Here is a 12,271-nt window from a genome sequence, read left to right as displayed (position 1 = left end):
TAACTGTCCACTATAAACATTGTAAACTAGAATTAAAATTGCACTCATGCCAATACACTTGTGTTACAGAATTTCAACTGCTGCTTCTTGCTTGTAGTTTTTAAATTTAAATCTATCCCAGAAAATGATTAATATAGCTTATCCAAATACATGCATATTTCATCATAATGGAGGTGCATTTTAAAAGCTCGCTCTCTCAGGAAAGAATAGTCTTTGCATGCATTCAAAAATTTTTAATTCAAAGCATTCTTCAAAACATTCATAATGTGCAGAATGGTACTTTGTTTTTGTGAACTATTAAATTTATGCAACTGTTCACAAACGCAAAAACAAAGTACCATTCTGCACATTATGGATGTGTTGAAGAATGCTTTGAATAAAAATTAACTCTTCTCCACCTACAAAATGAAAGGGTTCATCCCTCCACTCATAGTAGTGTCTGACATCAATATCTTTGAAGAAACAATACTCACAGAAAAGAAATCTATCTTCAGGCAAACTGCATATTTCCAAAAATAATTTTAAGGCAAATTAAAAGAATTAAATAAGTGCAAGTGAACAAATCACACAAAACCTGCTGACCCACTACTGTTCAAGTATACTGTCAAAAATAATATACTGAGCACGAGTGATATTCTCCTCAACATCAGTAGAACTGCCTCAAAGTAACTTTAAAGACCACATCAATACATAAAACATAACATAGTGTAAAAGATAAAATCCACAAATGTGATCAAAATACAGAAAAAAAATATCATGTCACTGCCTGTGCCTGTAGGTTTTGGTTTCGTGACCTTCTACACAAGGGAGTAATGGGTATACTTATAGCTTTCTGTACCATTTACTGTGTAGCATAATAAACTGCTGTAAAGCCACTGTAGTATAATACAATTGCTTGAAAGCCAAAAAAACCATATGAATACTAGAAAAATTCCAACAAAACCAGAAAAGTTGGAATGCTTGGATTTAAAATTCATGTTATAACATTTTCAACATAAAATAGAATATAATACAGAAAATAAAATTATCCTCCTTCTGTCTTATTATAAATGGAGTATTAACAAAAACATACACATAATAATATATGCATTTTCTAGTTCTCTGCATTAGAACTGCTGGAATGAGTGTAGAGAAGGGGAACCAGACTAGTGAAGGGAAGAAAAGGATGCTCTTACCTAGAAAGACTTCAGTTCTGCAAATTGTAGCATCTTGAACTAGGCACCCGCAGGGAGATCTGACTGAGGTGTTTAAAGCCTTGAATGGCTTGAGTAAACTAAATGTTAATGGCATTCTTCCACTTGCTGAGACTACACACATGAGTGCACATATATTCAAGTTGAGGAAGGATGGTTGCAGGATAGATATGCATACGTTTGCCTTCAGCCAGCAAGTGGTGGATTGTTGAAACAGGCTTCCATCTGTTGTTGCAAAAGTGGATGGGTTGAATAAATTCAAGAAAGAACTAGAAACATTTTTGGAGAGTACAGATGAGTGAACTGTATATGGTGTTTTTTTTTTTTTTTTTTTGGTTTTTTTTGCTGATGCTATATAAGCTTGCTTTCTTGCATCATTTGCCATTATTACTACTACTACTACTACCACCATTTTGAAATGAATATACATGAACATACCTCGATCCATTAGTGCAGAGCATTCTTGACATAAAGAAAAATCAAAGTTCCATAATATTCCTGTAACTCCACTAGGGGATGGTGTACCACAACTTTTACACTTGACACATTTGGGACATACCTAATATTTTTGAAAAAAAAAAGACAAAATTACATAAGTTTCAATAATACCTATAAAAAACAGAATGGTAATTATAGCATGAATCAATATAATTCTTTTATTACAGTCTAATCTTGTTAACACAAAGTTCAAGGGCCTGAAATTTTCACGTTTTGTAATAACAAGGTTCTCCAAAAGAGTCAAAATTTTCTGTGGTGTTCTTTTTCTTTTTTTTGGCACATACTATATATCTAAGAATAATAATAAATAATAATATCAAAAATAAATTTTAAAATTTTAATTTAAATGAATAAAATAAAATAATAAAAAAGGCCCTCTCGAACAATACAGTAATAGGAGTAACACACTTAAAGATTTTATTTTTATTTGTAAGATAAACTAAGAATAAAGTAATTAATGGAAATGAAAATATTGTACAGTATATATTTTGATATACATTATTTTAGTAACACAGTAAAAAGAATTAATCTTAATATAAAAGGAGACATACAATCCATTAACTTTTTGATAAATGAATCTAATTTAAAGAGAGAATCCAATTTTCTTTGCACAGTTTTTGTCCTATATGCAATTTTAACTACAGCACAGACATTATCAAATGCAATACTTGTTTCTTTATCAATGTTACTGCAGGCCAACACATCCTCTATTATGCTCAATGCATTTTGGACATCTTTTTAGATGGTAGTGTGCGTGTGTGCGCACGCGCTTCTTCACTTTCGCTGTCGCTGGTAACAAAAACATCACTGTTTTGCCTGGTGCTCAAGCTGCTAAACTTTTCATATTTGCCAACGAAATCCATATGCTCCTTCAAATTCCCCCATTCCTCAATGTTGCTATCAACATTCGTCAGCTGGATTATGTTTTTCAATGATATTCTCTCCAAAGCCACTCTTTCTGAAGCAGTTGATTACTACACTTGATGCAATACTGTCCCAAGCAATAACAAGGTTATGGATTGCATCCAAGACATTCCAATTTGGCTGCAAATTGTTCCCTCCTTCTACATTGCAGATCAAATACCTTATCAGGCCGGATCTATATGCTCTCTGGAGGTTATAAATAATGCCTTGATCCAGTGTCTAGTCAAAATGAAAGCCAGTCGTTTGCTGCCAGGCATAAGAAAATCCTGAGAAAACTCGGAATTTATCTGCCCAGTGGCTGCATAAAACTGGGTAACGGATTACAAAACAACAGCTGTATATTTGTCAACTTAAGCATCTCAACAGAATGTGCTGTACAACAATCTAGAATCATCAAAATGTTCCTTTTTTTCTGAAGCCATTCTTCTGTTCACGTTTGATAACCAAGACTGAAACATTTCAGCCATAAGCCAAGCACTTCTATTGGCCTCATAATCAGAGTGAAGTTGGTTCACTTCTTTAACCCCTTCCCGGAACATCTTTTTTTCCGGAAAATGTGCCATAACGGATAGACGTTTTTTATTTTACAGATTAAAAGTATGCATCATGCGAATACTCATTGTATAGTTTTTGTGTTTTTCATTAATTTTTTCGTAGAAAATACATGGGAGTAATTAACCCATTTGGGCTATCCTGAGTTATCTCGTGTACGCCAAAAAGTGTGCAAATTATACAGATTTTTTTAATAAATAAGCGCTGGAGCTAAAAGAAAGGCACAGAAAAAGTCTTCATTACTCATTATATAAATAAATTTAAAAAATCAAGTGGAATGCACAAGCAGTAATCGCAAACTAACTACATTCTGACACACAGCCGCCACAAGTGGACAGGCAAGATAAGCATCGCTTACGGGCAGCAGGTCAAGAGGACGCCGAAATATTTTTCGATATTGTTTTTGTGAATTATTTTCGTGGGTTCAGTATTCTGCATTTAGGATAGCAAATTATATTTTGCTTACTGGCAGCACAGGAATGCATGCTACTGTTCTGACATTGCTGTTGTTATTTGGTTTTTAGGAGCATTAGCAACTAAGGCCATATTGCTCCGGGTATATGCGGTGGTCATTCCCTGACCTTTCCTCCGTATTTGGTGGTCACGGGCTCGAACCCCGGTCTAATCAAGAAGCATGTGCTATGCACTGCTGCTCCTGCTCACCTGGCTATGGAGGCGCCTTGACATTGCTGTACAATATAAGTAAAATGAAAGCCAGTCGTAAGAAAATCCTGAAAAAACTCGGGATTTACCTGCCTAATGCAAAATTAGCCAGATAAATGTCAGAGAAAATACATTTCAGTCCTAAATTTGAAGGCATTGTTGTTTGTTTCAGGTATTATTGTATCCCGAGATATTTCATGTAGTTCCAAATAACTTTTAAAACTAAAAACGAGATATCTTGGGATAATCCGTGAAGGGGTTAAAACATCTTGGCTTGGAAAACTTACCAATCACAAGTGGGCATAGTTTTGTACTGCCATCTGAATTGCAGCATAACAGAACAGTCTTTTTTTACTTAATTTTCCACCATGACAAGACTCTCCTCAAACAGCAAATGTTTTGTTTTGCAGAAAATTATAAAATAAACCTGTCTAGTCAAGATTAAAATTATTCTTTGCCTCATATTTTTCAAGAATGGACAGTACAGAACACGACCAGTCTGTAGCCTTTCTTTGTTGACTAATCCAGACTTGCCACAAACAGTTCACGAAACCAAGTTATTCCTGTTCGTAAATCTTTGGAGCCCACCACTGCTGCATTTGAAGTTGCTAATTCCATGTTGCTGAGCTAGATAATTTTCCTTTTCTTGCAAAATTGGACTTGTTATTTGCTAATTAGATGCACACATTTGTTGGTACCACTCGAAAAGTTTTGTTTCAAGCTCCTCGTGTTTTGAATCACAAATTAATTTCCTGTTTTTTTATCACTGCACCAGTGTTATGCACTTCAAGTTTTTTTATGGGTTTTCAGTATTGTAGATAAAGTAAGTAAAGGAATGTTGTATTCCTTTGTAATGTCTGTTTTGCTTCTTTCCATCCTATCAGCTTCTTGTATAATTTTCAATTTCAGTTCCAGGCTTAATTCTGTCCATTTATGTTTTGTCACCATAACACTACTAGATGAGATTTAATATAAACAAACTTTAAATTAATTTAAAGAGGAATTCCAAAAGAAGACATTAGCTCAGATAAAAATGGCATAAAAAATAGATTATACTGTAGCAAAAGACTCTTTGAACTGGTAATGATTACAACTGACCTTTTCCTATGGAGAGTGAGGGAGTAAACAACTTAGAAAAACTATTTTTATTTCTTTGTTAATTTAACATCTCATCCTTCATAATAATGTTTATCAGAGTGCACTTAAGTTGTAGCTACTATAAACTGGTTTTGTTTACACAAAAGTAAATTGTAACAAGTCGGTGCCATCCTTCAGGAAGCAGGGATCTGGCTGGCCAGAGGCAATAATCGGACAACTGTGCCAAGATTTGTATTAAACGTACAAAATAACAATATTTATTTCTCATGGGGGTGAAAAAGAACTTTGTAATACATATTAACCGAATTTTGCAATAAACAAATATATTTACATAGAAAAGCCTATCTTTCTCAGGGGAATTGTATGTGCTTCATATAAATGAATACTTTGTATAAACCGAGTTTGTAGCAAGGTTTTGCTGTAGATGGATAGGGTGATTGAGAAGCTATGCAATCAAGATTAAACAGCTTGATTTCTTAAGTAACTGGCAGAACAAGCAAGTAGTCATAGAATAATATATCATCTTACCTTATTAACACACAACATAATTGTGATTACAATATTTTAAAAATGGGCATGTTTTCATGGATACATACATATAATCTTCCCCCCCCCCATATTTGAAGGTGGCTTTGCACAGCAGCAAAAGACTAATATTGCCAATTGCAGAAGACCAAAGTTGCTGTTGCAACTTTGGTCTTCTGCTCATCTAATGCGTAGATTATTTTCACAGACCATGAGTTCCTGAGTCTTTCTGAAGTCATTTCATCCACTTTAGTGTCAAAACAGACTGTCTCTTCCACTCCGTTTCTTGTGAAAAATTCTGCTTTCATAAAAATGATCCAAAAGTCTTTCTGTTTTCATCTTATAAGGAATTGCAACATATGGATATTTTCTGTTACACTCTTTGATCACTTGTACATGTGAAAAGTTGCAGTTGGTGATGGACTTACACTGTACTTGAGAAAATGGCATCTTACTCTGCTCCATTTGTTTAAAAAAATAAAACAACCTGGACAGGTTACTCCACGTGCAGTGACCTTTATGCTTAACAGCATCCTTCTGAAGCCAGCTAAAAAAAAGGCAAGTCGCATCATTTTCAGGCAAACATACAATCACTTGAACTTTGGGTTGTGTGACTTCTCGATTGCTCTGTGTACTGCATGTGAATTGCAACACAAGTTGCAATTCACATGTCTACAAATGCTGTGATATGCCAGGACTATAAGAACGATTGCATCTCTACTGCACAAATTTTGAAAGGGACAAAACCAACTAAACAGATTTATAACACCATACTGGCTACGAAATCCCTATGTGACATGATGTCCAATGGACAGTCTACATTCCTTTTAAAAACCCACCCTTCACAGGACTAAAGTAAAGACTTCATTGAAAAAGCAAGCTACATCAAAAGTGAAAAAACGTAAATAATCATTTAAGGTGGAGAGGAGATAATTCTTTTGCATTAAAATCAGAGTGCATACATATGCTTCTGTTTTTTGTCATGCACATGTATAGTAGAAATTTTTTACTTATTGCCCTTTCATTAACTGTACAAATTCTTCTAAGCATGAAACACCAACTGAATTGCATAAATAACTCTCTAATCAATACACATTTTCTTATGCAATCAGATAAAAGGGATCAACATTTGTTCTAAAGCTAGCTGCTACCTACAAAAAGTCAAGCACCATGGTTTAAAAAACAATAATAATAATGATGGTGATAAAAAAAAGCAGTCATATTAAAAAGAAAGGAGCCAATCAACAATGAAGTAATTTTCATATTCCATAGCCACATATACTGCCTTAGTGTCAGCCATATTGCTACAGGGCCAGCCTCAGTAGTTCTTTAGCAATTGTACATTAGGCCTCTGTGGAAAACACCACACAAGCAGAATGTCTGATGATGTCAATCAATCTTATGCTATGAGGTACTCTGATTGTTCATTGATAATTAAAACTATTCTGGAGGAATATGTCCTCCAAGACAGTATACAGGTAACCCTCGTATAACAGAGTTATTAGGTTCGAGTAAAATGTTGTGCTGTGTGAAACTGTGTTATACGGGCCTAAGAAAAAGTACAAAAAAGGAGGATTATGTTCCAAAAATAACAAAAATACACCATTCTAGATTTCGTGTATCTTCTGTTCATTAAAAAAATCAGTAATCTGGGTTTGTTTGCTTTTGCTTGATAAATCTTTGTGAATTTCATCATATGGAACTAAGCATTTTTGAAACTCCCTTTTGAATTTTGGGCTCCTTTCATTAAGATTCTGCATTCAAAAAATAAGATTATAATTGCTTGGCTAACTTTATGCCTTCCCCTATGCTTTTTAGTGTAAAATTTAGAAATTTAGAATTTTATCTGCGAAATCATCATCTGAATTGATTTGATTTTACCTCCGATGCCATTTGCACCAAATCTGCTACACCAGCTTCTTTTTCTACCAGTAATTATTGAACGCCTTCAGTAATCATATCTTTTTTTTTTTTTTTCAGGAATATCAGTGACTAAGAGGCCATGTTACTCTGTGTATATTGTCTATAAACTGTGTGTGTCCTGAGGTCGATGTTTTGCTTTACGAAAATCCCAAGTTTCTGGGAGAAAAAAACCATGCTACCCTTGCCCAAACCCGACTAATTCAGCCACGTTGTGAAAAAGACCCATAAAAATTTCACCCATCATCAACGGGATTAAAACTCAGGTATTTCCCAGCCGGTATGGGGGGGAGGAGGGCAATTCTATCAACTGTGCTAACCACGAGGGCTTCATTAGTCATATCATCAAAACATTCCCCTTGTTGCGAAATAGCAAGTTCTACTATCGTACCGATTCCGATTTCTGCTGGTTCGATCATATTTCCTGAATGAACTGACTCTGGCCATAATTTTTCTAACACATATTTCACGTTGACGGTTTTACTTCTTTCAGCAATAAAGCTATGATTCTGATACAGTCCACAATTGAGAAATGTTTCCATGCCTCCATTACTTCAATAGATTCAGAATCAATTTTTCCCAAAATCCATTGTAACGATTTTCTGATGGAATGAGTTTTAAAGGTGGATATAATGCCTTAATCTAACGGCTAAATGAAAGAAACTGTATTAACCCAGTACAACTGTGGCGGTACTGGGATAACAGGAACATAACTTGGATGACCTGGTGTGCTACCCAATAGTAATAAAACTTTGAAATCTAGATTTATCCAGAAGTTCAACAAGTACAAGTTCAATAGCACAAAACGTAATGCGGGAATTTCCCAACAAAATAAAATACAGGGATTTCTCATTAATTTTTTATTTTATTTTTTTGACTAGTGAGTCAACAGTGGGGATTCAAAAAGAGTGGAAATGTTGAAAAATTACATCCAACAGGGCATCTACTCTGCGAGATATTGACCGGAAGAAGTCCAAGTAGTGTGTATGCAGGGGGAGGGGCATTGTCAAGGCCACGTTATGTCATGGATCTGGGTATATTCTTACCATATGTACGCCATATCCAAAAATTCCATTACTTCATACAGTCTGACCCCCCCCCCCACACTTTTTCTTATTATTGAATACACCAAGAATTGTCAAACTAACAGAGCAAATTTATCTACGAAAAGATCTAAACCTCCCAAACACTTCCTAGTTCATTTCACAAATATACGTGGTCTCAGTTCTAAACTCAATAATGTCCATTTCCACTTACAGTCTGCCAAACTCCATGTACTTTTTCTAACAGAATCTCAGTTATCGGTTGATTCAACCACTGTTCACCTCAGTTGCCGAAATTATTTGCTGTATGATTCCTTTCCGCCTCAAAGGTGGTACTTGTGCATATGACCATTCCAATATTCCCTGTCAGAGACTTGGTAATTTGGAATCACCACTTTTCGACCTTCTCTGACTTAAAATCTCTCTACCTCATTCTATCAAATTCATCTGTTGTTTTTACCATTCTTCCAATTCCACTAATCACTTGGAACACTTTGACTTCCTCTCTTTGCAACTTCACTTTCTCCAGCCAACTTTCCTAACAGTGAGATCATTTTTCTGGTGATATTAATGTTCACAACTCCAGTTTGCTTCCATTTTCTAGTCACACATACCCAGCTGGTCAAGACGTTGAGGCTTCTGTAATTACTAAGGACTTCTCACAGATTAATTTACCTACTAGAATACCAAACAATCCTAACCATACAGACAACACACTTCATCTTTTTCTCACAAACAACCCTTCTAAGTACACGGTCAAAGTGACTGGTCCTTTAGGCACCTCAGATCACAACTTGATGATTGTCTCTTCTCCAATGGAGCCTTTATCTCATGACTATTGCCAACCTCGTGTTGTTGGGCATTACAAGAATGCAAATTGGTATGACCTGTGAGATTTCTTTTCTTCTTTTCCTTCGTGAGATTACTGTTTCAAAGCTTCTGATGTCAACGTTTGCTCAGATCTTGTAGGAATGGAATCCTTTACTCCATTATTCTTGTAGGAATGGAATCCTTTATTCCACATTACACCTTAAAATCTCATCCTTTATCTAAACCTTGATTTTCCAATAATTGTGCTATGGCTGTTCAAGAGAAAAATGTTCATATCATAATTGGCTTGTTTCCATTTCTTCAGTTTCATTTTCTGCCAACACCAGAGCTCGCAACAATTGTAAACCAGTTATTAATCAGTCCAAACTAGATTTTGAACAGGCTAAGAGTAGAAAACTTGCTTCTTGCCCTAATGGTAGCCAAGCCTTCTGGTCTCTTGCCAAAGCTATTGGCCGCAACTTTTGCCCATCTCGGCTCCACCTCTGTCAAAACCAGATGGTTCTATTGTCACTTCAGCCAAGGATAAAGCGAAATAATAGCATCCCATTTTTCTTCCAACTTATGTATTAATTATCTGGGTAAAAACACCTCCCACCATTCCCAGCATGCTCCATTCAATGCCTCCTGTGGTCTTCCGTTAAAAGGATGTCAGAAAGATTTTGATGAATCTTGATGCTAACAATAGGTCCAGCTCCTGATGGTATTTTTACTCTTGTTCTCAAAACCTGCGCTCCTGAACTTACTCCTGTTCTTTGCCACCTTTTTTCCTTTCTTATTCTAAAGGTGTTTTTCCTTCTGCTTGGAAATTTGCTCATATCCAGCCAGTTCCTAAAAAGGGTGACAAATCTCTCCCACCCAATTATCATTCCATTGCAATTACTTCTACTCTTTCAAAATTAATGGAGATATCAATTAACTGCCAACTCTTAAACTATCTAGAAACCTTCCATCTGATCAACGATCGCCAGTATGGATCCCATCAGTGTCAATCCCCAGGTGATATTCTGGCTTATGTTACCCATTTATGGACAAATTCAACAGAAAAGTTTGATGAAACACAAGCATTTGCTCTTGACATCTCAAAGGCTTTTGATCTTGTTTGGCACAAATGTCACATCTGTTGGAATTCAATTTCTCTTCTAAACAAAACTTCCATCTTATGGTTTGCCCACTATTTTTTGTAATTGATTATCCAGTTTCTCTCTGACCGCTCGCTGGTTCTCTGTTTTCTATCTTCTCTACTAATACTGGTGTCCCTCAAGGACACTAGTATTTTGCTGATGATTGGAGCAGTTGGAGCAGTGTGGCATTGGAGGCAAATTGCTGCTATGCATAAAGTGGTGGTTGAGGGGAAGAAGACAGAGAGTGGTAATCAATGGACACTGCTCATCGTGGACTAATGTTATTAGTGGTGTCCCTCAGGGTTCAGTAGTATTGGGTCCATTATTGTTTTCTATATTTATAAATGATACTGATGATGGTATATCAAGCTTAATGTCTAAGTTTGCAGACAATATGAAGGTTGGCAGGGTTGTCAAGGACACTACTGACACTATGCTACTGCAACAGGATCTGGAAAGGTTGAGCAGATGGGCTGAGAGGTGGCAAATGAAGTTTAACATTGACAAATGTAAAGTACTTCATATGGGAAACAGCAACTCCCAGAGCAACGTATCAACTCTGTGGTACTACACTGACAGTGGTAGAGAATGAAAGGGACCTAGGGGTGGTTGTGCAGGCAGATATGAAGTTCTCTGAGCAGTGCAGACGGGCTGCAAGAGTAGCTCATGGTATATTGTCAATGATATATAGGAATTTTTCTAGCAGGGATAAGGAGGTGATTATTCCCTTGTATAAGGCAATGGTCAGGCCACACCTAGAGTACTGTATACAGGCCTGGAGGCCTCATTTCAAGAAGGATGTAGAGCTGCTGGAACGAGTACAGAAAAGGGCAACAAGATTAGTGAATGAAACAAAGGGTGCTCTTACGAAGAAAGGCTTAAGTTTTGCAAATTACAGTGTCTGGAGACTAGGCGAGGTGATCTGATAGAGGTGTATAAAGCCTTGAATGGTTTGAGCATTCTCAATGCTGATGGGATTCTTCCTCTTGCTCAGAATAATCACCTGAGAGGGCATAAATTCAAATTGAGGAAAGACAGATGTAGGATAGACGTGCGGAAATTTGCCTTTAGCCAGCGGGTGATTGGTTGGTGGAACAGACTTCCATCCCTTGTCGTGGAAGTTGATAGCCTAAATAAGTTTAAGGCTCAGCTGGACAGGTATTTCGAACGAACAGAGGGGTGAAGTGGAAGTGGTTATTTTTTATTTTATTTTTTTTTATTTTTTATTTTTTTTATTTTTTTTTTTTTTTTGGCTGATGCTGCATAAGCTTGCTTTCTTGCATCAAATGCCTCTACTAATGATAATGATAGCACATTGCATTCCACTTACCAGTTTGAGAATTGCCCTGCTCAATCAGCTTCAACTTCTCGAATATCCGCTACCAATCCCTTAAATGTCGATCTCCAGGTAATTCTCCAGTAGGGCAAAGACAACTTAGTTGATTTCAATCCTTCTATAACTCACTCTTTTCTTATATCTTGCAAAAAGGATTCTTCTGCTCCTATGCTTATCGTTGATCACAATCCGATTTCTAGGTAAGATGGTATCTCTCTTTTGGGATTACCCTGACTTCTAATCTCTCTTGGCACAAGCACATTACAAATATTGCTTCCTTTGCATCTAAAAAACTTGGTTTTTGTTTTCATTCTCAGTGATACTCAGTGATCTTATAGTCGTACTGCTTCTGCTGCACGCCTTTTCTATAAATACTTCCATGGGCACTTTTCTTCTGAATTGGCTTCTATAATTCCTGCTCTCTCTTTCAAAACAGTCCAAGCACATGCCGCCACCAGCCAACATCCATTTACTGTTCAATTTCAAACTCACAAAACCAACTTTTCATCTTCCTCGTTTATTCATTCAACTGCCATTTTCTGGAACAACCTTCCTTCATCCACATTT

General features: G+C 36.3%; 1 protein-coding gene across 1 annotated transcript in view; it reads right to left on the bottom strand.

Annotated features, from left to right (window-relative positions):
• LOC150080133 (uncharacterized) overlaps positions 1–12,271 on the bottom strand; it is a 348,537-nt gene that overhangs the window by 106,601 nt on the left and 229,665 nt on the right. The window contains exon 14 of the mRNA XM_090380622.1: positions 1,632–1,752. Coding sequence (XP_090236748.1) covers positions 1,632–1,752 — 121 coding nt within the window. The remainder of the gene's footprint in view (positions 1–1,631; positions 1,753–12,271) is intronic.

Source organism: Mastigoproctus giganteus, chromosome 9 (assembly GCF_048544385.1).
Source record: "Mastigoproctus giganteus isolate SK-2022 chromosome 9, ASM4854438v1, whole genome shotgun sequence".
NCBI lineage: Eukaryota > Metazoa > Arthropoda > Arachnida > Uropygi > Thelyphonidae > Mastigoproctus > Mastigoproctus giganteus.
This window is presented reverse-complemented; position numbering and strand designations above follow the sequence as displayed.